General features: G+C 39.1%; 1 protein-coding gene across 2 annotated transcripts in view; it reads right to left on the bottom strand.

Annotated features, from left to right (window-relative positions):
• The window catches only part of ap3b1a (adaptor related protein complex 3 subunit beta 1a), a 309270-nt gene that overhangs the window by 10514 nt on the left and 272583 nt on the right, over positions 1-26173 (bottom strand). For both annotated transcript variants that reach the window (XM_060835806.1, XM_060835815.1), the window contains exon 26: positions 17954-18092. In XM_060835806.1, the coding sequence (XP_060691789.1) occupies positions 17954-18092 (139 nt within the window). The remainder of the gene's footprint in view (positions 1-17953; positions 18093-26173) is intronic.

The following is a 26173-nucleotide window of genomic DNA, read 5'->3' as shown; positions in this document are numbered from 1 at the left end:
GCCATCCAGTTCTGGACTCCCCGACCCCAGAGAAAAGACTTTGCCTTTTTATCCTATCTATGCCCCTCATGATTTTATAAACCTCTATAAAGTCACCCCACAGTCTCCGATGTTCCAGGGAAAACAGCCCTAGCCCATTCAACGTCTCCCTATAGCTCAAATTCTCCAACTCTGGCAATATCCTTGTAAATCTTCATGCGTCCCTTCTGGATTTGGTGCCTTTTCTGTAAGTTACTAACATCAACATGCCAACAATTTGAAACAAGGTAATTTTAATGACTGTGTTGGGTTTATGAATGATTCATTAATCTGAATGACAGCTGTGTAGTCATAGATGCACAGCACAGAAACAGACCTTTCGGTCCAACTTGTCTGCGCTGAGCAGATATCCAAAATTAATTTAGTCCATATCCTCCTCAATCCTTCCTATTCATGTATCCATTCAGATGCCTTTTAAATATTCTAATTGTATCAGCTTCCTCTGGCAGGTCATTCCACGCACACATCACCCTCTGCATTAACAACCTGCACCTTAAGTCCCTTTTTAAATCTTCCCTCTCACCTTAAACCTATGCCCTCTAATTCTGGACTCCTTACCTGGACAAAAGACCTTTGGCTATCCATCTTATCCATGCCCTTCATGACCTTGTATACCTCCTATAAGGTCATCCCTCAGCCTCGCTCCAGAGAAAATAGCCCCAGCCCATTCAGCCTCTCCCTATAACTCAAACCCTCAAACCCCAGCAACATCCTTTTGAAGTTTAAAACATCTTTGCTATAGCAAGGAGAACAACATCAGTCCCTTCCTTCTGACCTGTGCTGCATGACTTTGTGAGGAATGAAATGTTATATTCTGAGATTTGGCCAGCTTCTCCTTAATCTTTTTAATCTGAATCCCTCTAGCCTTGTGAAAAGTGAAACTGAAATCATTAAAATCTTTTGGATAGTGAGTAGTATGCATGATGAGGACTCAGAGGCAGGCAGTCAGCATCACCAAGGGGAGTGGGTGTGGGGAGGACCTGGAAGCAGGCAGTTAGCATCTCAATGAAGTAGACACAATGAGAACTGCATGATAATTTTTTTTTATGAATAACGTAGGTTTTTGTAATAAACATCAGCATCACCAAGAGGAGTGGACTTGGTAATAGGCAACCAGCTAGCACAGACAGGAGTGGGCAAAGTGAGCACTCTGGGACAGACAACTGAGGAACACCATACGGTTGGTGAAAGAGGAGCTCAGAGTTTTTAAATTTCAAGGGTTAAATTTTGTGTAAAATCTAAGACTGATTACCTGAAATTTAGTATTTTACTTAAAATTACTGTTTTAAGTCACTTACCTTCTGGGCACAAGAGAAGTCAGAATGTGTGCGAGCCCTGTTCTGAGCTGCTTGGTTAAGGAAAACAGGAAAGTTTTGAATTGATTGATCAGTAGCTGCTGTTAGGCACTGGGTTTCAAACCCAGCAATTGTAAAAACGTACATGTTTTTACAAGTATTGGGAAACAAAGAATTTATAAGCATAGACAACAAAGCTGATTTTGTCAGGAAGGGGGAAGAATTTCCACTTTCTACTAATATAGGAACACCGGAACATAAGTAGGCCATTCAGCCCCCTTGAGTTTACATTGATGGTTTAGAGTTACAAGAAACTTAAACAATTCTTACACTTGGCTTAAATGCTTAAAACAATTTAACTTAAGTGGGGAGCTCAGCCCCGTGTGCTGCACACCTAGCAATATGTAATATGTCTTAAGACAATGCTGACAGTCTGGAAGACCACATCTGCAGGAAGTGCCACCAATCTGACTAGTTTGAGTAGGGCTGAGTGTTGTGGATAGCATATTTTTGAAGGTGATCGCATTAGGGGAGTCAGGGAAGGCGTGGGTGACTGCCAGTCAAAAGGAGGGAGGCAGGTGGTCAGGCCAGCCCTAGAGTGCAGCTCACACGAGAACAGTTGTGTGTGTTGGAAATTGGAGACAGAAATGGTTCCTCTACAGAATGCAGATAGAGCCCAACTGCACAAGTAGGAAAGAGGAAAAAAAAAGAGTGGAATATTAGGAGCAGAGTCAATATTGAGGGGTACAGGCTGGTGTCTCTCCAGGATGATGTGCTGTATCCCGGAGGCCAGGGTCAAGGATTTTGCTGAACAGCTGCACAGCATTCCGAAGGGTCAGAAGTCATAGCTCACATTGGTACTAACAAAATGGGTAACAAGAGGGATGAGAATAAGTGAAGAGAAAAGATGGATGCATGGCTGAAGAATTGGTAGTGGGGTGGGGTTGGTTGGTGGTAGGACTTAAGATTCCTGGATCACTGGGCCTATGTTTGGGGAAGGTGGGATCTATACAGATTTGATGGGTTGCACCCAAGCTAAAATGGGTTCAATGTTCTTGCAGGGCTTTTAGTAGAGCTGTTGGTGGTTCAAACCAACTTGGCAAGAGGATGGGATACAGAACCAAGGGGGTGATGCACAGATATATGCAGAAGGGAAAACAAATCAGCCTGGAAAGCTAAGCATATGTAGTCATATTCACCCAAAAAGGAGCATAGCATGGCAGGAATCTAGCAAGACAGATAAGTTGAGGGTGCTGATTTAATACAGGGGATGAGATAGCATTGCTATCACAGACACAGTTGAGGGAGGGGCAGGATTGACAAATCAATATTCCAGAGTCAGCGGAATATGTTTGAGTTTTTTGAAGTAGTGACTAGATGTATGAATGACAATAAAGTAGCTGATGTAGACGAAATAGAATTCAATAAGGCTTTTGACAGGGTGTTGCATGACAGACAGGTCAAGCAAGCTTCAAACTTGGCAATTTGGCAAATTGGATTCAAAACTGGCTTACTGGCAGGAAACAGAGGGCGATGAGCAATGTGATTAGAAGGCCATGTTTAGTACTGTGTCTTTTGTTATTTGTAGTATATATTAATGATCTAGACAAATATAAGTGTCATCAGTAGGTTTGCAGATAATATGAACACTGGTGGTTTGGTAAATAGCCAGAACAAAAGCTTTAGACTAAAAGATGAACTAGATATACTGGTCAGATGGACAGAGCTGTGGCAATTACAGTTTAATCAAGAAAAGTGAGGGAATACAATTTTGGGAGGACTAACATGGCAAGGAGGTATATAATGAATGGTAGGATCCTTGGAATTAGAGGGGATCTTGGTGTGCATGTCCATCGATCCTTGAAGGCAACAGGATAGGTGGAGTGTGTGGTTAAAGTGGCATAATTGCCTTTATTAGTCAAGGCATTGAACACAACAGCAAAGAGGTTAGGATGGAGTTATACCTGACATTAGTTGCTCACAGTTGGAGTATTGTGCACAGTTCTGGTCACTGCAGTACAAGAATGTGATTGTATTACAGAAGGTTCATAAGAGATTCACCAGGATGTTGCCTGGGATAGAGTGTTTTAGCTGTGGAGAGAAACTAGATAGGCTGCAGTTGTTTTCCTTAGTGCAGTGATGTCTAAGGCAGGACATGATTGAGGTCTACAAAATTATGTGAGACACAGATAGGTAGATCGGAAAAACTTTTCAATTACCAGGGTAAATAAGCTTAATGTAAGGGGCAAGATGTCAATAAGGGTTTTAAGGAAAACAGTTTTCATCTACAGGGTGGTGAGAATCTGGAACTCTCTGCCTGAAAGGGTGATAGAAGCAGGAATCATCACAACATTTAAGAACTTTTGTCGCTGTCCCTCAGAGTCTGAAGCCTCAGAGCACAAGGCTACTGGCCAAATGTTGGGATACAAGACTAGATTAGGTAGGTCCTTGACCACCAGTGCCATCATGATAGAAAAAGGCCATTCGTCCTACGCTTTGAAACTGAATGACTCTTTATGCAAACTTTGCCACTCCTGAGCAAAATAAACATTAGCTAAATCGTTAGGACTCTGGTTTCATTCATGGACATCATGGATTCGCAACTTTAAACAATAACTTCATGTATCTGTCTGTTTGCATAGAGACCCACCTAATCCCTCCTTTCAAATTTATTGTTTGCATTGTGTGGACATGTTACACATCACATTTTCTTAGCTACCCAGTGTTTGACAGTTTATAAAACTTGCTTTCGCTCAAGAAAACCTTAGAATCGACTCTTCTTTACTTCGACCTGGTTAATCCAAGTGTGATAGCTACATGTTAACAAATAAAATATTTGTTGTAACTGGCCGAGGCAGGGTTAAAGAGAAAAGGAAAGCTCAGCACTTGATCATAACAGCAAACATGGTACAAGGATGGAAAGAAGTTGAACTTCAGAGATGAGGAGAGGTGAGGTGAGGTGAGAGAGACTACCCTTGACATCAAGGCAGCATTCGTGTGTGTTAACAGCGAGTATTCTTGAACGGGATTGAATGAGAAGTGGGCCAAAATTCTTCATAGAGTCTTAACTAGCACAAAAAGTGACAATTACATTTGTTGAAGGTCAATCAGCTCACTCCTGGGACACTGCTGCAGGAGTTCCTCAGGGGACATTTTTAATCAACCTGCTCGAAGATGTTATTACACACCTCTGGATCAGGTGGCATCTGAACCCAGGCCTCCTGACTCAGAGGTAGTGACATTGCCAGTGCAACACAAGAGCTCAAGTTCCTCAGGAGTGTCCCCTAGGGTCAACCACTTCCAGCTGCTTCATCAGTGACCATCCCTACATTGTAAACTCTACGATCCTGCTGAGTAGGAATTGAACTGGACCAGTTAAATAAATACTGTGAACAGGAGATTCTGCATTAATCAAAGCAGTACTGACTCATTAAAGCTGACTCACTATCTACAAGGCGTAAAGATAAAGTCATTGTTGTCCTACCAGACCACAGGGCTGATATCTCACTTGACAAAAAAAGACTGATGGTGGTTTAACCGGAGAGTCACCATGCCTCAGGCGAAGGGAAACATTGAGAAGGAGTGTCCTTCATGGTCACCTCAGCCAGTATGGGAATTGAACTCATGCTGTTGGTATCACAATCACAAATCTGCTGTCCAGCCAACTACGCGAACCAACCCCCAAGACAAGTATTTATACAGCAGGTCCAGTTCCAATCTTCCTTTACATCAAGAGCTTAAGATGAATATAAGTATTTCAGCCTCATCTTTTATACTGATATGTTGTGCTCTCCCATCATTGAGAATAGGCATACTTATGGAGCTCTCTCCTTCTGTTGGTTATTCAATTGCCCATCAGTCATGGCTGGATGTGGCAGAATCGTTGGGCTTAGACTGATCATTGTTTGCAGTATCACTTAGTCCCGTTTACTGTTTGGCACACAGTCCTGTGCAGTACCATTACCAGGTTGACACCTCATTCTCAGAATGCCTGGTCTTGCTCCTGGCATGTTCTCCTGCACATTTCATTGAACCAGGATTACGTTCCTATTTGATGGCAGTGATAGAAATGCTGTTATCTCAGAGTCACAGCCATTGGCCCATTGAGTCTGCACTGGTCAAAACCAACCACCTAATTAATCTATTTCCATTTCCAGCACTTGGTCCATAGTATTGGCTTTGCGCATGGGAAATCATATCTCACAAACTTGATTGAGTTTTTTGAAGAAGTAACAAAGAGGATTGATGAGAGCAGAGCGGCAGATGTGATCTATGTGGACTTCAGTAAGGTGTTCGACAAGGTTCCCCACGGGAGACTGATTAGCAAGGTTAGATCTCACGGAATACAGGGAGAACTAGCCAGTTGGATACAGAATTTGCTCAAAAGGTAGAAGACAGAGTGGTGGTGGAGGGTTGTTTTTCAGACTGGAGGCCTGTGACCAGTGGAGTTCCACAAGGATCGGTGCTGGGCCCTCTACTTTCTGTCATTTACATAAATGATTTGGAGCATAAGAGGCACAGTTAGTAAGTTTGCAGATGATGCCAAAATTGGACGTGTAGTGGACAGTGAAGAGAGTTACCTCAGATTACAACAAGATCTGGACCAGATGGGCCAATGGGTTGAGAAGTGGTAGATGGAGTTTAATTCAGATAAATGTGAGGTGCTGCATTTTGGGAAAGCAAATCTTAACAGGACTTATACACTTAATGGTAAGGTCCTAGGGAATGTTGCTGAACAAAGAGACCTTGGAGTGCAGGTTCAAAGCACCTTGAAAGTGGAGTCACAGGTAGATAGGATAGTGAAGGTGGCATTTGGTATGTTTTCCTTTACTGGTCAGTGTATTGAATACAGGAGTTGGGAGGTCATGTTGCGGCTGTACAGGACATTGGTTAGGCCAGTGCTGGAATATTGTGTGCAATTCTGATTTTCTTCCTATTGGAAAGATGTTGTGAAACTTGAAAGGGTTCAGAAAAGAGTTACAAGGACGTTGCCAGGTTTGGAGGATTTGAGGTATAGGGAGAGGCTGAACAGGCTCGGGCTGTTTTCCCTGGAGCGTCGGAGGCTGAGGAGTGACCTTATAGAGGTTTACAAAATTATGAGGGGCATGGATAGGATAAATAGACAAAGTCTTTTCCCTAGGGTGGGGGAGTCCAGAACTAAAAGGGCATAGGTTTAGGGTGAGAGGGGAAAGATATAAAAGAGACCTAAGGGGCAATGTTTTCACACAGTGGGTGGTACGTGTATGGAATGAGCTGCCAGAGGAAGTGGTGGAGGCTGGTACAATTGCAACATTTAAGAGGCATTTGGATGGGTATATGAATAGGAAGGGTTTGGAGGGATATGGGCCGGATACTGACAGGTGGGACTAGATTGGGTTGGGACATCTGGTCGGCATGGACGGGTTGGACCGAAGGGTCTGTTTCTATGCTGTACATCTCCATGACTCTATGTTTTGACATCACAGAAGTGAATTCCAGATTCCCACCAGCCTCTGGGTGAAAAGATTTTCCCTGCCATTCACCTTCTGCACATTATCTTAAATTTATGTCCCCGGTCATTGATCCCTCCACAAAGGGAAAAAGTTTCAAAAGGACCTTTATTTGTACTGCTGATTGTCAACAATTACTGAGCTAAGTAGCTTGAAGACTACACAAAGTTATTTAAGCCAGCTGAAAACATGGAAGTTCTTTTTAAAAAGTGCTTCGGTATCACATTATTCCTCACCTAGAGCAGGAATGGATGAAGCTACAGTTACCATACAGAAATAGAAAACTTTATTTTGGGTCTAATCTTGCGCAATTGAATTCCAAGGCACTGGAAATCAACTAATTACATAGAATTAAAAGCTGAACTATCCTCTTCAGCATTGCAATTGACTGAAAAGCCATTTTAGCCACAATAAACTTCTATCAATCCTGCTAATTCTTTCTGCATGCGAAGCAAGCCACCAGGGACAGAAATGAAAGGACAGCAGAGTACCAACAGCCGCCTATCCTCCACGTCCAAAGATTCTCCTTTTGTTGTTAGTGCAAAACAAAAAGTTGCCGCACATGGGTCTTTTGAAAACACTAACAAATGTAGAACAGTCCCTGACCTGAAGTGACCCCACTCTGCAGGCCGATCTCATTTTCCTCTTTCTGAATGCCACGTGTCTGAATCAGAGCCATCTGCCTCAATTTGCACAACATCTTTAGCCACAATAGGTCCCAGTTAGCCCTGACAACAGCTCACAATACTCCAACATAAAACACTACTGGGCTGACAGCACGCAGTCATCTATTCAACAGCAAACCAACTGGTCAGTGTCTCACATCTGACAATTAATGTAGGCCTTGAACAGAGCCTGTGGGAGTCCACTGGGAGCTGCTTAATTATCATCACCACAAGAGAGGGAGTTTATCAGCAGATAATCAAAAACTTTCTCTTCAAATGTAATTAGAATATTAGCCACTTAAGCAGGAAACAGATTCTTTTAAAATGAACCACAATATTTTATCCTAGCAACGTGATCTTCTATCAAACTGGGCTCTTTTTAAAACTGATTATGCAAAAGCAATAGTTACCAAAATAATCAATTTTTCTGAAGCTGTCTTTGTAACTTATCACATCTAAAAACAGGAAATTTCCATAGTTATTTTTTTAGAGCCTTTAATTGGATTTTAAAAGATGAATTACTCATTATGAATTACCTTAAACACCAATAAAACCGATCTAAATCCACTCAATACCCTGCACAAGATCCCATTACCACGCTCAACAGCCACTACAATTTTATTTTATCTACTGAAGCAGCAACTAAAATCTTGGAATGAACTTGTTGTAATGGCTCGGAAGATGACTTTCAATAATGATTTTTAAAATTCAAATTAATAAGTTATTTTTATAGCAGCCCAAAGCTGTATTTTCTTTTAAGAATAACATGATTTGACATATCCATTAGGAATAACAGATCAACAGTTTAATGTCTTGTGTTTATGGCCTTGGAGTTTGTTTTTGTAACAAAGTGATGTGGACATGTTATAACTGTTCATTTTTCACCAACTCATTTGGTGCCCCCTCATTTTAAATTGTTTTCATTACAAAACATAAGAAATGGAGGGAATGATGAAGATTTTAGAAATATGATTTACTAAAATACCAGACAATGCAATCACAATGCATAAATTGTAGACTGAACTAACTCTGAATCATTGTTCCACTGATGTTTTCCTGGTCTGCATTTCTTGAAGGGCTTATCCTTACAATCTTAATGCAAATTGACTGCATAATTCTATTGTACTCTCACCCAATGATAAACACATTATTTCATTAATTCACAGGCTGTGGGCATCACTGGCTAGGCCTAATCCCTTGGCTCATCCCTAATTTAGGAGTGGTCTGGACTCTAATGTAGCCCAAATGGAGTAAGCATGGAAGATATCCTTTCCTGATTGGATATTATCACAATTGACAGTGGCTACATGGTCACCAGCAGACCAGCTGGTCATCCATCTGCCCTGGTGGATTTGAATCGTTCTACCCAAGAACATTAGCCTGGAGTTCTGGACTGACTATCCAGTGGCACTGCCTCTCTCCAGCTTCAGTGCTGTAAACCAAATTAAATCGAATGCAACCTCTGGATGGCTTAGATATCCACTCCAATGGCATATGGGGCAAAAAATAGGAAGAATGCAACAATGTTCTGGATGACTACCAATTTCTATCAAATTAGGGACAGTGGCCTGCAGTAGGCCTGTGACAAGAGACACCTGGACCGAGACTCAGCAAACTAATTTTACAGGAGGTCTCATGCATCCAAATCTAAAATTTTGCCTCATCGGTCTAGGTTTGGTTCAGGCCCCAGATCCCAGTAAGGGAAAGCCACCAAGCAATTTTGGATTTGTTTTTTAATTACAATTAAAAATATATAATTTGCAAGAACCTATAATAATTATTAATCCATATTTTGAATTGAAAGATCCCGTACAACATTCATAATGTCAACCATCAGTAGTACCCGGTAAATGCAAAACAGAGCACTTTTCTACCTATTTATTTGCTGAGTTATTTTCCAATAGGCCTTATATCTTGGTGATGGCACACTAATTATAGGATTTAGCTCGGGGGCAATTATTTTCCAAATGTTTATTTAGACTTGTTTAAAACAGTCAATTCATGTAGTACTTGTCCCAAAGCACTGTAACATCTCTATAGTGCTGCTGCTAGGATCACTAGACATGGACCATGTGTTTCAGCTCCAAATATATATTTAAAAAAAGCATGCAAAACATAACACTCAAAATTTGAGCTCAACACAACAAAAAAAATTGTTTCAGCTGTCTTATTCCGTCCCGTTCACCTCTCTCACTGTTGTCCTCAGATGCTCCAATTTAGCCAGGTGGCCAAAACTCAGTCGCAGTTGCAATCAGCAGAATAAGCAAGAACTATTTAAATCAAAGGTTTTTGAAAACAGAATGTCCTTCTTTACATAATAAAGTTAAAGATTTATATTAGCTTGCTAAGCAAGATATAAAGGGATCCATCAACTGAATCTGACGTTGTAACAAACATAGCATTTATAAAAACTGACATCATATCATAAGGTGGACCATTCACTGTGAAGCACTTAATCTTACATTCACCTCAGTACAGCTCTCCTTAATAATAGCAAAACAAACATTCCCTACTTATTTTGCTTTAATAATGTTAACAAATTTTGTCAGCCTTTGGCCTTTAAAATGAATTCATTTCTATTGAAACATTTAGGAACAAATCATTTTAAAAATAAATCAGTTAATAGTTTACAAATTAAATTGCATTTTACCAATTACATTAAATAGTGTCAAGATTTTTGCCTGGGTCTGCATGGTTTCTGCTTTTTCTCAGCTTCTTCTCTCTTCCAGTCCATTCTTTGTTGAATATACTCAGCTTTATATTTGTTGGTTGCCAGCAGCTGTGACAACAGCCCTCTCAGGGTAACACATTTTTTGACACACATCCTTCAATTACTGATTGCTGAAGCAGACACAATCCTATTAGCAAGAAAGACGATCACAGGATGCATTGCCCTGCCCTAGTTGTACTAAAATAATTAGTCCAAAGTTGACAAATGTTGAACGGAACCATATAAAAAGCGACAAGCAGGCCAAGACCAATTTGATGAAAAAGGAGGGAATCTACAGAAATTTAGGATGAGACTGTAATAGTATTGATACGAGCCAAAATTAATTAAAGCTAAGATGACTTCTATGAATATTGAATGGTTAAAACTGCAGTATGTTTTTAAAAGGTTGCACAGAGAGGGTTGCAATGTCAAAAACCACACAATTTACTAACCTAATGCTATTCAAACAATTACATAAATTTTGTGAATGAAATTGAATTAAACCAACATTTCTACAACTGAAGTTTTCAAATATGAAAGCTTAAGATGGAGGGAGGGAGGGATAGTTTTAAATCCAAGTAGTCCCTTATATTGTAACAACAAATGTAAAACTTGGAAAAATATGATATGATGATTTCAGCAATTATGCAAACATAATGGCACAGCATCAAAAATAATGTTAATAAACTGCTTCGAGAGTATGACTATATCTGGAAACTGACATTCTTCCAATTCCAACATATAGTCAAATCCTGCACTGGATTGGAAAGCGAACTGGTCCCAGCCAGAACATTCAACACAAACAGAAGCAGTGTTGCCCCCTAATGGTTCAGGTTTGAACATCATTCCCATGTTTCAGTAATGTGATGGAATTTGTGTGTTGTTCAGAGCTCAAGACTAACACCTATTAGCAGGCAGCCAGTCAGTCATGGTATTATCAATCACAATTTTAAAAGTGCACAACGTGACTACACATTGGGCAATTAATCTAAGCTCACCCATAACTTTCAACCACTTTACCTTTTTATTACATTTCCACATTTTATATAGAAGCAATTACCCCATTTTGGAATTAGAAGCTGTTACTTTGAAGCTACTGAATAAAAATCAGCCAACTAAACTATTAATGCTTTAAAGGCAATAGGTGAACAATTTCCTGTCTCAATTGCTTCGTTATTGATAGGAAGTAAATAACTTGTACGGTTTGATCTTACTTTTACAGAACAGTAGGAAAAATAAAACTGCACTAGATTTGATTGCCTGATTTCACATCAGCCATAGAAGTTGAAGTATAAATAAATTCAGACTAAACACTCTTCTAAAATAGCAGACTTACATCACTTAGACATAATCATCCTGTCCTTTGTATACAGGTGCTACCTTTTAGGTGACAGCAAGCTGTAATAATATTAAGAATGAAGTAGTTTAGACACAAGAAATCCAGGAGGGATTCTAAAACAAGCTTTCTCTGACTAGAAATCCTTAATTGTTGCAGTGTTGAACTCATTAGCTACGCTGCAATAGGCTTACACTTTATCAAGCCATAATAAAATTAGATGGGAGTTTAAGGAGAAGCACTCATCAAACTTAACCTGCACAATTTGTTTTGTCGTAGTTTAACCTTTTCATTCTTCAGATTTGTAGCAGTTTTCATGTGAATTGACAGGCAGTTTTTAAAGGTTTCCCAGAATCTGGTCTAACTGCTTCTAGAGAATTGTACTGCACATAGCAGCAATTTAAGTGGGACCAGGCAAGATCCCAAAGTCAACAACTGGCAACTTAAACATTTTACTGCTATGGCAATTTGATGGAACTAAAGTGTTGAAATCTAAATGAAGCCCCAAACTTCTCCACTACAAACCTGAATGTCTACTGCTGATTTCTCAGATGTGAAACTGATCAAGAGTATAATCTTAATATTTTTACCTACTTTTCAATGAGGAGGCTTTAGAATTATTTATTTTATTAGGGATAGGAAATATACATGCCCACTTCCCTGGACTAAATTTTTTAAATGTAAGGACCAAATTGATATGATCTTTGCTGAGTCAAGCATTTCCCATAGATTGATATTTCAGCACCCAGAAAAAAAACAATTAAGTAAACTGCTTTTAGACAAAATGTTAAATACACAGTGCCTACAAACTAAGCACATTTTATCACTGGTGAAGTAGGCAGAGACCATTTCATAATTTCAAAAACCAGTTGTTAAAAGGAGAATACTGGAGCCAATTCGGAGTATTGAGTTTATTTTCACAATGAAACACAAGCATTTACCTCCTAAATCTACCAGAGACAATTTCAGTCATTGCATCTGCTCAAGAGAATATGCTCGGTCCATCTGTCCCTTAACTCAAATGTGGCCACAGGCAAAGACCTGTACAAGATTCCAACACAAGAGTAGCTGCAGATTATGAGACATAGTACTGCGATCTTAGACATGGCAGCATGGGAAAGATAAATGAGAATGGACAAAGACCAAAGTTTTGGTACAACCACAAACTGTGTGTAATGAACATCTTTCAGATAAGACTGCATCCCAAGGAGTCCTAAGACATCAAGGTTGCAGGCTGTAGCACCATCTAGATATGATCATTAATCTCCAAACACATGTAGCTGCTACACTGCAGACTTATATAGATCACTCTGGTGAGCACGGGTTAGGATGAGAGCCTAGAAGTTATTTAATTCAAAGCAAAAAGGCCATCCTCTTATCACTGCCAGCTGTACTGCATACACAGATCAAAGCCAATATTTCCATGACTTGATCAAACAAGAAACCCAGTCAAGAGTGCAGAAGCAGAATAGAATAATTTTGAAATATTGACATGAAATATATTGCTACTCCTTCAATGTCGTCAGGTCAAAATCTTGGAACTGCCTTCTGGCATTCAGGGTGTACTAACACAAAATGGAATGTGGTGGTTCAAGGTAGCTGCTCACCACCATCTTCTGAACAGCAGCTTGAGATGGGCAACAAATGATGGCCCACACCACAGGAGTGAAAAAATATTAGTGTACCTCAGGATATCATATACAATACTGGACTCGGCATGATACACTCTCCAATATAAAAGTGCTAATTGGTTCAATGCTCACAATGTTGATGGAACTTGTCAATCAAGCCAAGTAGCCTACTTTCAGTAATTAGAAAAGACATAGGAGTGAGAAAATTCCACTGCACTAAGAGCTGCTCAAAGTAAAATCCAACAGAGTTTGCACCACCAAGGTGGTGCACTACTGATCATAATTTACCAGAATATCCAAATGTCCTTTAACACAGGGAATGCCAAGGGCAAGTATGAAAGCATGAAAAATGGCAATAGGTCAATCAGCAAAGAAAATGGTTCCATTAAAACACATGGAACATTACATGTACTCTCAGGAGAGCACCACCACTGAAGCAGATCTAGATGCCATAGGCTGCTCTGATATTATGGCAAGTGTGATATTAAACCCACATTGATTCACTTTCCATGCGCAAAGTTGCAAAATCTGATGCCATATCACCTGAACTTTTCAAGCAGAGGAAACTAGCCGTCTGCAGCACCTGTACAAATCTTGGTCTCAGTTGGAGAGGGGTACAGTGCCCCAGGATGTGGGTGATGCTAAGACAAGGACAAAGATGATAACAGCTATTGCAATTACCAAAACCACTCCCTGCTGAGCAGTGAGAGAGGAGTATTTGCCCGTTATACCAGTGTTGGACTGCAGATCCTGACCAAACACATCGACCAAGCATTCCAATGTGATTTCAGAAAACAAAGATCGACAATTGACATGATCTTCAGTCTTGAACCTGAGAGAAATGCTATGAACAAAAAAATACAATACATCGTCTTCATCAATCTCACCAAAGCATTCAAATGTGTGGCCAAGGCAGTATATTTGAGCTACTTGAGCTACTCTCTTTACTCAGATTGGTGAGGGCATGGTATGCCCTACCTGCCAATGTAGTCAACTCAGCCACATTAGGGAGATTTAAACAATCCTTGGATAAGCACATGGACGGTGATGGGTTAGTGTAGGGGGATCGAGCTGAGAATGGTTCACAGGTCGGCGCAACATTGAGGGCCGAAGGGCCTGTTCTGCGCTGTATTGGTCTATGTTCTATGATAGACTGCCTATTGAAGTTGAAAATGTGTTCCTGGTTAAAGCGCAGCAGGTCAGGCAGCATCCAAGGAACAGGAAATTCAATGTTTCGGGCACAAGCCCTTCATCAGGCTTGTGCCTGAAACGTCGAATTTCCTGTTCCTTGGATGCTGCCTGACCTGCTGCGCTTTAACCAGCAACACATTTTCAGCTCTGATCTCCAGCATCTGCAGACCTCACTTTTTACTGCCTATTGAAGTTGCACAATGTGATCACCTCTTTCCACTGCAAGATGGTGGTAAAAGTCAGCTATGATGGGCAACATTGGAACCCTTTGAGATGAGCAATGAGGTTAGACGGAGTTGTATTCCAGCACTGATGCGCTTTAGAAATTCTTCTTTTTACTGCTGTCACATTACTTCAGGTCAATAGATAATGTCTATTTACACACCATGACTGACAAAAAGCTGTACAGCCTTGTTCAACTGAGATCAAAGACAAAAGGTGTGCCACATCCTCATTAGAGGGCAAGGGCTTGGCTGACAATGCCATATTGACATTCCACTTCAAGGCAAACCTGCAATGGCAAAAGGGCAGACTTCCTTACATGTATACAGAGTTTGGCTTGGTTATTGCATTAGGAAGATGAGAGTCACGGTCCAGCATGTTTCCATACTGCCATCCATTAGCATTAATAATGTGGAAGCAGGGATTTGATGAAGGCATCACATATGTAGGCCACTATAGGCAGCAATCTTTCACTAGATGCTGAAATCAACACATCTCCAAAAGCAAAGCTTTCCGCCCAAGCTGAATAGGAATGTGGAACAGCAGTTACCTGGCTGAGAATATGGAACTGCGCATTCTCAAACATACTCTCAACTCCTCAGACTGAACAGGGTCAACAACTCAGATATCCCAGAATGTACTAATTAATTAGTAAGCCAATGACCTCTGTTGGCTCATACTACATTAACTGAATGGAATCAGTTATATATACAACGATCTCCTGTATGACGAACTGGGTATTGGTCACAACCTTCTTAGTATCCATGCCCCTTCTAGAAGGATAACTGCAAGTGAATTATGAAAATGGCATACACTGACAACTGGAGACTGTCACTGTGATATCTCAAGGATAATTGATTTGGAAGGGCATTGGAAGATGAGCAGTGATGAAAAGTTGGGTCTAGAACAAATGAAGGTCACCAAATTATGCACTTTCTCAGATGACAGTCTTCCTCCCCAATACAGGTGGACAGTGCAAAATGCCAAATTCCTGAGCCACACCAGGTGATGCTCAGAGCTGACCAATATGGTATGAACTGTCATATTAGGAGATTGAATACTGCCATAAAAAAAAACTGTGCTCAATGAAACACCAATTTATGCCTCCGTCTGCATACAGTTAAACATGGTACTTGTCATTCCTGATGAAGGGCTTTTGCCTGAAATGTCGATTTTCCTGCTCTTTGGAAGATCCCTGACCTGCTGTGCTTTTCCGGCACCACACTAATTCAGACTATAGATAAACACAATTGATATACAATAAAGAGAACTATTATTTTTTACTTAAACCTGTTCAGACATATTTATGGCAGATTGGATTTGAATCTAGATTTTTGACTCAAAAGAACCATTTCTACACATCCAAATCTTTCCTCAGTATTAATATTTGCATTGTTGATATATATCACACAGTTGCTGTATCTCCTGTCATAAATGTTTTAAGTTCATGAAGTGAGATCAATGATCACAAAATAAAAGTGGATACATCATAGGCAGGATTGTTTTTTTTAAGGGCAGACAGCAGGACACAATGTTCAGTTGACAAATAAAACTGCAAAAGTACATTACTTTATTGACATCTTCCACACATGCTCCAAGTCTTTGAAATTCATGTTGTTATCTTTATACAGTTGTAAACTTGATGGGAAATAATTTTCCCATCCTGCACTAAAGTGGAAACTCCCATTATGATACATTCACCTTGTGAGGTGTCATCTGGTTACGCATCCAAAATGGACATTTTTTATGATACAAAAGGACAACAAGTACCAACCATTTATTTAGTTCCAAAAGCCATTACTATATTTGATCTTGTCTGCATTCATCATCCACATCTGCAGTAAGGGTCACAAACACGATTCTGAACTCTAATCAGTTCAGTGTCTCAAAAATTTGAAGATGGAAGTGAAAGGTTCCAGAAAGGCTCCCTCTGTACACATCTGTCTTACCTTATTGCTCCACTGTAGTTCCAGCAATTGAAGACACAAGATGTTAACAAGATGAAAAACAATGCAGAGTTTGACCACAGTAGTAGTTAGTGTGGGCATGACCGAATCAGTGAGAAGCTGCTCTCGCCAATCACAGGTTCAGTCTTCCTATGCTTACTGGTTCCCAGCCTTCTGCTCTTGCCGTTCCTCTGGAAACAGAATCTGCGACTGAAAGAGTGGCATGTAGAGGACGGAACCAGTAGGTGCATGTCAAGGAAGATACCCCAGGGACCTTATTATTGTTGCTTGTAGCAGAATAAATGAACTCTCAAGTATTGAAAGTGAGTTTCAGGACTAGGCAATGCCGCAATAAAATGACAATGAAATGACATGGGAAAAGCAGAGGAGGACTTGTGATTGATGAAGGAAAGAAAAAGTGGATCTGGATCAAACAGGGACATGAGGAAACTAGATTTAAAATTAGAATTAAACACTGCCTTTTGCCAGAATCCTACATTAAATGTTGATCATTGTCCTAATCCAGTTAAATGAGAATGTTTCTTATTTATCTCCACAGAAGCTGGATATCAACTGAATTCTAGGATCTATAGGGAAAAATAAACCACATGAAGTTAGAACTCGTACAGCTGTAGAAACTGGCCATTTGGCCCATCAAGTTTGCACTGACCCTCCAAAGAATATCCCAGCCACCCAACCTATCTCAGTGACTCTGCATTCATCTAGCCTACATAAAAACTCAAAGAACTGCAGATGCTGTAAATTAGAAACAAAAACAGAAATTGCTGGAAAAGCGCAGGTCTGGCAGCACCTGTGATGAGAAATCAGTGTTAATGTTTCGGGTCCAAAGACCCTTCCACAGAACAGCTCTAGGCTGGGGCTATTTTCCCTGGAGGCTTATGAAGTCATGAGGGGCAATGGATAGGGTAAATAGGCAAAGTCTCTTCCCTGTAGTGGGAGTCCAGAACTAGAGGGCATAGGTTTAGGGTGAAAGGGGAAAGATATAAAAGAGACCCAAAGGGCAACTTTTTCACACAGAGGGTGATACGTGTATGGAATGAGCTGCCAGAGGAAGTGGAGGCGGCTATTTTAATTGCAACATTTAAAAGGAATCTGGATGGGTATATGAATAGGAAGGGTTTGTAGGGATATGGGCCAGGTGCTGGCAGGTGGGACTAGATTGGGTTCGTGCTGTACATGCCTAAGACTCTACCATTCATGATACATTAGTTGCTTTTAAGAAAAGTACAACTGTAATTTTGTATGTTGTTTTGTCAACAACATACAAATCGCTCATTCACTACCTCAATGCAATAAAAAATTTTTTCCCCAAATGAGAAAATTCCACCATACATTCACAGAATGATTATACCACAAATCCAGTGTTTTTAGAAATCATATTAAATAATAATTGAAAAGTCTGAGTTACCTGTGTATATTATCTTGGCCAGAAGGCACAACCCCAACATTAGCCATGTTTACCACCTTATGCACAATTGCCTGGCTGGAGGAATTCTGTGGAGACCCCGTGATTGCTGTAGAATTTTCATTCATTCCTGTCAGTTTTCCTGCAAGTGTACAATTTGTACGGTTAGATAAACTGACAGTTCAAACATTACCACTATATTGATATCAATATTACATAAAACTATTTTCTCAGAACAAATTTACAAATCACAATGAACTGCACTGAATTTCAGATCAAATTAAAGATTTCTCCATTTATTTTTAATATTCTGTTTTAAACACTGAAAGAATATTTTGAGCCACAAACAGTATAAAACAGCTAATTCTGAGTAGTTTTTTTTTACAATGAGGAATTGCACAGTTCCTGGTGTACAACTCATTTCACGTACAAGAGATCATCAATAATCAGAGAAACTGATTAGTCACTATACAAGGTACAACCAGGAATTGCTATTTGGCACAGAAATGTTTGTATGATAACAGCAATGTATGTTTGAGCAATTGAAACTGGCTAAATTATTCAATTTCAAATTTAACCTAATTTCACAGAGAAGTTTAAAAAAAAACTTACTGAATATGCAAAAATAATTATTTAGTATGAATCACTGCACTTTATGGGGCTTGATTAATTTACCCAGTGCAAAGTTATACCCATCAAATCAATACAGCAAAAATTGTGTGCAACACTAATGTAGATCAGTCTGACAATTCTTGTTTTATCACCTTTAGACATTACATATCAAGTGGATGAAATAAGTATCAAATAAAGATGGTTGTGTCTTCAGTACTGGTTTCTCATCTGTCCCCACCTTACATTTTTGGACCAATCAATTGTCTCATTGGGGCTTTTGCCCGAAACGTCGATTTCGCTGCTTGAACTGCTGTGCTTTTCCAGCACCACTGATCCAGAATCATTATGATCTGGTTCCTGCTCCCGATTCTTGTTTCAGGAGTCAAACGGTTTAGATACTATATTCAGAATGGCACTTTTTAAAAGCCTGAAAATAAGCAGTTGATGAATAGGAAAGATACTTAAAAAATTTAACTTTGGGGGGGGGGGGGGGGGGGTGGAAGAAATCTTATTTAACTGATGCATAAATGTCCACATAATGCTTTCCATCAAAAGAGATTTAAAATTCTATATTTTACTTTCATGTACACAGCCTTGTATAATAAAGAAAGAATCTGAAGCATGTGAACCAATCAGGCACCATGGGCCATAAATACAGAACACACGACGACTGGCAGTGAAATAGGATTTTTATCTCCATGTGAGAGTTATGGTGCATCTCATGAGTGGAAATAAAAATCCACATTTCATTGCTCTCCATATATTCCATTTTAAATACTTGTATGATCTTATAACAAATTTTAATATACATTAAGTTAGTTTTAATGAGGACCATTACAAGCATGGATGTAAGCTTCAATTTTTCCTATTAGGACATGATGTGACCTGACACCTTGTGCCACCTGCCATTGTAATGTTCTTTTGTGTGAATTTGGTTCAAGTTTATTAAACTATCCTGGCCCAGATACTCCACATTCTATCAAGAAATTATGAAGTGGAAATAAATAATTTGAACAGATTCTAAAGCACAACACTTCAAAGTTTCTGCTTGAATATGAACAACTTAAGCTAAGTCATAAATCTGCTGAGACTGATAAAAAAGGTATTCACCACAAATAACTGATATGCTTTTAACTAATGTTGTATTGCACGAGTAATTTAAATTGTAGAGTTCTACATAAATTAGAGAAGCAATTGTTAGACACAAAATTTCAGGGGGAAGTGAAGACTGCAGGTGCTGGAGATTCAGAACTGAAAAGTATAGCGCTGGAAAAACACAGCAGGCCAGACAGCATCCGAGAAGCAGGAGAGTTGACGTTTCATCAGGAACGTGGGGGTGGGAGAGGGAGATGGGGAAGGAGAGGGAGATGGGGAAGGGGGCTGAGATAAATATAGGAGGTTGGGGGTGGGGCTGGGGCTGCTCCTGGGAAGGCGATAAGTAGGTGCAGGTAACGGGTGATGATGATAGGTTGGTGGGAAAAGCGGAGTGAATAGGTGGGAAGGAAGATAAACAGGACAGATCAAGATGGTGGTGTAGAGTTGGAGGGTTGGATCTGGGATAAGGTAGGGAGAGGGGAGACTTAGAAACTAGTGAAGGGGGAGGTGTGGGCACAGGTTCTACACCTCTTGTAGTGGCAAGGGAAGGTGTCGGGTGTGGAGAGTGGGTTGGTTGGGGCTTGGATCGAACAAGGGAGTCATAGGGGGAATGGTCTCCGCAGAATGCAGATAATGGTGGGGAGGGAAATATCGCTAATGGTGGGGTCTGATTGTAGGTGATGAATATTGCAGAGGATAAAATTCCATGTTAAATTCTAATGGTGTCTCTTACATAAAAACAAACCTCACCAGGTTAATCTAAGGGATTGCAACTGACAGGATGAGGACCAAAAATGTCACTGATGACATTTCCACTGGATTAAAATTTGTATGAAATGGTAGAAATCTTGATTTAAATCTAAATCCACTGCTCTTTAATAATTAGTTTAGGATGTCCATTCAGATACTGCACACCGAAATTGATGTTAAAATCAGTCTTTTCTATTAAATGGAATTCTATTTTTTTCTACATTGCTCATGGGGGTCATGTGTTTGTGTTAACAGAGAGAGATTTGGTTTGTAGCTTTAACAAAATTGCAAGGATCTAAAACGAAGCACGATATAGAAAAGTAAACAATTAAGAATCTTAAGTGCAGTTCATAGTATGTTGAGTTGATGTGAGAGCCTTCTTTATGTTCACTACCTACCTGCACACCCCTAAGTTCTGTGCTGTATGGGTTACTTTCAACATAACCAACACATTTGCAACCACTAACACTATGTGTTAACGCCCTAGCCAGCATTTTTCTGTCTCTCAACTTATTATCAATCTGTGTTTGCCTACCCCTTTTTTACGACTCCCCCCTCCCCCCAACCCCACATTTTCTCCATGTACACCATTCACTTCTTTCCTTCACAATTCCCCCCTGTTCAGTTCTGACGAAGGGTCACAGGACTCAAAACCTTCTCCTTACAAATACTGCCAGATCTGGTGGGTTTCCATAGCATTTTGTGTTTCTGTTACAGATTTCCAGCATCTGAAGAAGTTGTTTGCTTTGAATTGTTGAATAAATACCATATTTAGAGTGTATTTTAGAGAATGTCTAAACACCATAATTTAGAGTCTATTTAATCATAAATTATAAGAGGTCGAAATGCTGCAACAATGATTAAAATACCAGTATTCGTTTAACTACACTATGAGATTCGGAGCATTATTATACCCACCCAAAAAGTTAAGAGGATTTTAAAAAGGCAGCAAATCATACACCCACACACTTTCTCAACTTCAGAAAGTGATCAAAGAAAACAAAGATTAAAGTTCAGCTGACATAATAGTGAAGCTATATGGTTGTGTGACACATTAGTTTGAAAAAAGGTTGATAGGCTGCTTTCAACCAGACAAAGCAAAGTTCACTAGTTGCAGGCAAGCTAGGCATAAGGTTGTTGCAAAGCACTGTACTCATTCATGATTTAAACTACCTCCATCGAGCTCTATTCAACAGCAAATGGTGAATAAATTAATGTAACCATGTTTATGTTAAAAGCCTGCTCCCTCAGCATGTAATTAAAGGAAATGTTGCACAAAGCCTGTACTTTTGTCAACCTCCTGTAAATGGAAAGATGGATAGCACTCAGACAAGTGAATGCAATGCTTCATATTTAACCTTAACACTCTTGTCATTAACGGTTTGCCTAACTTGTTCTTTAAAAGACAAGGTACTGCTCCATTGAAGTAAAATTAAAAATCAACTATACCATGCTTTTCAGAACAGAAGATTCATTATCTTCAGCTAATGTATTGGCATAAAACACAGTAACATCCTATCAAGTGAGGCGCACATTCAATCTGCCTTTTACTCGTGCTGTTTTATTGTTATAGGCAATTTGTACCACTCAGCATGACAGTGTAAACTGAATCAAGATTAATTTACATGCAAAAGAACACTTAAGAGGAGCAGCATGGTAAGCAAATGTATTGTCTTGATTGCTGAGGTGGAAAAGAACCTGGAAAGAAAAAGTGCACTATAATTAAGGAGCATCAAATGTGACTGCTTTAGAGTAGCTTGATGCTGTAAAAGGTAAGTGTATGTTGGCTTACTTAGGAACATAAGAAACAGGGGCGGTAGGCCATTTGGCCGTTAGAAGCTGCTCTACTGTTCAGGAAGATGATGGTGAATCTTCTACCTCAACCCTCACTTCTCTGCCTTTTGTCCACAGTCCTTGGTTTTCCATCAAATTCAATTGATTTTGGATATTGTTTTGAATAAACTATGACTAGAATTCTCTACACCAAATGACTGTGGATGTTCAAAGATTCACAAGCTTTTGATGAAGAAATTTCTTGTCATATTTGGTTGATTCCTTATTCTATGATCATGACTCCTAGTTCTCAGCTCTCTAGCCAGGAAAAACTATCTTCACTGATACAAATGTAAAATACTGCAGATGCTGGAAGCCTGAAATAAAAACAGGAAATGCTCAAAAGTGTTTGTACAATAGACAGCATCCAGAGAGAGAGAGAGAGAAACTGAGCAACTAAATAACAAAGTAATGTACCTGCAGATATGATCAAGTTTTCCATAGAGTCTTATCTTTCAGACTGTACTAAAACTAAATTAGCCTTACACCAACTAAATTAGGTAGATGCAAAACTGTTTCAAACAACTTGCTGAAATTATTAGTAGAATAAATTGAGTTTTGCTTTTAATCTGCCTTACAAGATAGTCTTAGCCTGGCTCCTTACAGAAGTGATAATTCAGGTATTATCCCAGCTCTTTACTATCTTGCAAATGTGTGCTAAGTTACTTGGAATTCATTTCCTAGTGAGATGTTACTAATGCATTAAAAGCAGACAGTTAAGTAAAAACTGGAAGCAAAAACAGAAACGAAAACTGGAATTAATCATTTGGGCAACATCTGGGAAAGAATGACAGTTCATGCTTCAGATCATTTACCAGTTGTCAGCATCAGAAAAGGTTTGAGATGTAACAGGTCGTGTGCAGAGAAAAAAAAAGGTGGTTTTGGGCAGTTAGGAGGGAGAAACAATAAGGAAGAAAGGTTGGGGGAGGGGGGGAATGGCAGGAGAAATTAATGACAGAAGGGACAAGACAAAAAAAAGTCTGAAAGGAAGTAAATAAACAGAATGGATTTGTAAATGGAAACAATAGTTGATCAAAGAAAATAGAAAAATGGTTGATTTGAAATTATTGAACTCAATGCTGAATTAGAAAGGCTCAAATTTAAAGACAAGAATGCAGTTCCCTGGGATTCACTGTGCGTAGGAGGAAGAAATCAGGTTGTGAATAAATAGAGAATTAAAATAGCAAACGATTGGATTCACAGGGTTACACTTGCAGTTGGGAACAGAGGTCATCAAAGTGATAATCAGATTGATATTTGATCAACCCGGTATGGAGAAGGCTGTGTTGCAGACAGTGCTAGAGACTAAATTTTATGCAGTACAAATGGTTACATCACATGAACCAGTGTTTGGGGCCCTGGATGGCAGAAATTGAGAGGGCAAAGATTATAGTTCCTGCAGGTGCATTGTAGGTGCCAAGGGAAAGCAAGGTAGAAATGTGGACTAGCCTGTAGCAATGGGAGGAAGTATGAATTAGATTAAATAAGATTTTAAAAAGTTAATGACTGTACACAATTCAAAAGAGTATACATGTAACTCCGCTCTTGATGGCCATATTCATCTTGAAATATTAACTCTGCTTGTATATCTGTCTCCATAGGCCAATAACGTCCACATCCCACGAATAAATGAGAGATGTGCTAGACCCACCAACTCTTCCCAGCATGCAAATAAAGTGCAAGAAATATTCAGCAGGTCTGGCAGCACCTGTGATAAAACAGTTAAAGTTCAATATAATTCTTTGAAACTGTATTTTCAGTACTTCATACTATTTTTATCCTTGATTTTTGCCATGCCTCACCAGATTGGTCAATTTCTTGTAGCAGCATTTCCATCTGAAACAAAATTTTCAAAATAATAAAACTGGAAATGGTCTTCAACCCACTCATTGCTGGGAAACATGCAAAATTATCTTCAAAATGATTGACAATTAGAATAGTAATTCATGCCTATAACTGATTGCCCTTTAAAAATGTGTTGTCAGGTGTTGTTATTATGCACAACATCCAAATGTTGCTCCTGCTTTACTCAAAAAAGACCAAATATAGACGGATCATTAAATTATTAATTTCCACCCATTTACAATTACTGCTCGACTGTTAGTGCCCAATAGAAAGACCAATTGCACGCAGTATTTTTGAACTCCTGACAATGTAGCTAACTAATAATTCTTTGTCAAGCAGACTACTTTGAATGGCCTTAATGTGTTGCAATTTTTGCCCTGACAGATAGGAATTGTATCAACCCTCAATTTCAAATATAGACATTTAAAGTACTGTTCACCAAAGCATTTAAACTAATTTTGTAAATTATACAAGATAAGTTGAGATGTAAATAGTGTGAAATGTGAAGCAACAGAATTATTTCAGATGGCCTGGAATTAAAGGTAGCTGGTATTAATCAAATAATTTATTTTTCAATATCAAACACATGGAAAAATCATAATTTTAAGGGATCTTCTGCTATTCCATAATTACAATATTGTCCATGGTATCCTCTAATTACAAGTACATTAAGAAGAGTAGTATTCAATGGAAAGGTATGCAGTATGAAAATGTGTATAGAAGAACAGCTGTGATTTCCATCTACTGGATCTAATAAGTCCACATAATTTAGAAAATTATAGTTTTGGCCTCTGCATTGTGACTTTTCTTATTTACCTGAAACAAATGAAGAAAATTCACTGGAGCCACAAATGTAATGCAACTGAATCTTGATAAACAAAACTAATTTGCCAATAAACGTTATGGTTGGTTCACAATGTCTCGATGTGTAATGAGAGAGAATGAGAATGGTAAACCTGAATATCCTGTTTCAATCTAGCTTGTATTTATTCAGGGTAACCTTTTATATTGTGGCATTATTTTAGTTCGTTTTCTACCGTGGTGCCAGGATTGTATAATTAGACAGTGCACAAATAGGATCAGGGCACAAAAGTGCTAATATAACAAAACAATTGCTAAAGGCAATTTTCCAAAAGCAGAAAGAAAAGATCAATTTATCAACAGCACGCTTTCATGTTTGAAATCCCGGCGTGGTGCTTTACTGAAAGATTGACTCCTACTCAGTGGAACTCAATGCATTAGGAATATTGCATAAAAACATAACTTTTGAAAAAACCTTATTCAGAGTAACCTTTCTGGTCGATTAAACATAGCACATAGCTGCCACATTTACTCACAAAAAGAATCAACAACTATAGAAGGAAAATAGCGAAAGAAAAAAGAATTTTGGCAACAACTCCATTGAGGTTCACTTTAATTCCCAGTGAGCACTTCTTCTATGAATTGATGGTTCTGTTTGACTAATCAGGAAAGTGGCTCACTTACAACAAAAGCAAACAAAATGTAACCAAAACCTCAGTGCACAGGAAAAGCAATCTGCAGCTGCAACATTTTCCTGCATTTGTAAAGCAGATCAAAAACAAAGCTAAAAGATAGTGGTTCAGAACAGACTCTAGCCAGGCACGCACTCACCTGTCATTGCAGAAGCACTGTAAGACACAGAGACATGCTTTTGTCAGCAGAATAAGAGGAGCAAGAAAGGCAATATTAGTAAGACAGTTTGTTAGATATCCTCTTCCCAATGTAATTTCATTTCTAGACTTTTGCATATTAAGAGTTTAAAGAGAATTCACATGACAGCACAATCAAAATTTAATGTAAACAAATTGTAAATGGTGGAAAATATGCATCAGCTGCAGTTGGGGAAAAAAACAATTTTTGAACATTTCAGAATGAGCTCACTCTGACGTCTGGTGCAGGAAACAGACTATACTTTTAAAATTTAGATAGGATTTGTTTTAACTGTAAGAGAATTGCAGTGAAAATAAATCAAAGCAATGCACTTATAGCTTTTCGGCACAATCTCCTTGAAAGGTTGCAGAATAGCCTGAAGCTACATTAATAAATTCGGTTACCAAATCCAAGCAA

Source organism: Hemiscyllium ocellatum, chromosome 2 (genome assembly GCF_020745735.1).
Source record: "Hemiscyllium ocellatum isolate sHemOce1 chromosome 2, sHemOce1.pat.X.cur, whole genome shotgun sequence".
Taxonomy (NCBI): Eukaryota; Metazoa; Chordata; class Chondrichthyes; order Orectolobiformes; family Hemiscylliidae; genus Hemiscyllium; species Hemiscyllium ocellatum.
This window is presented reverse-complemented; position numbering and strand designations above follow the sequence as displayed.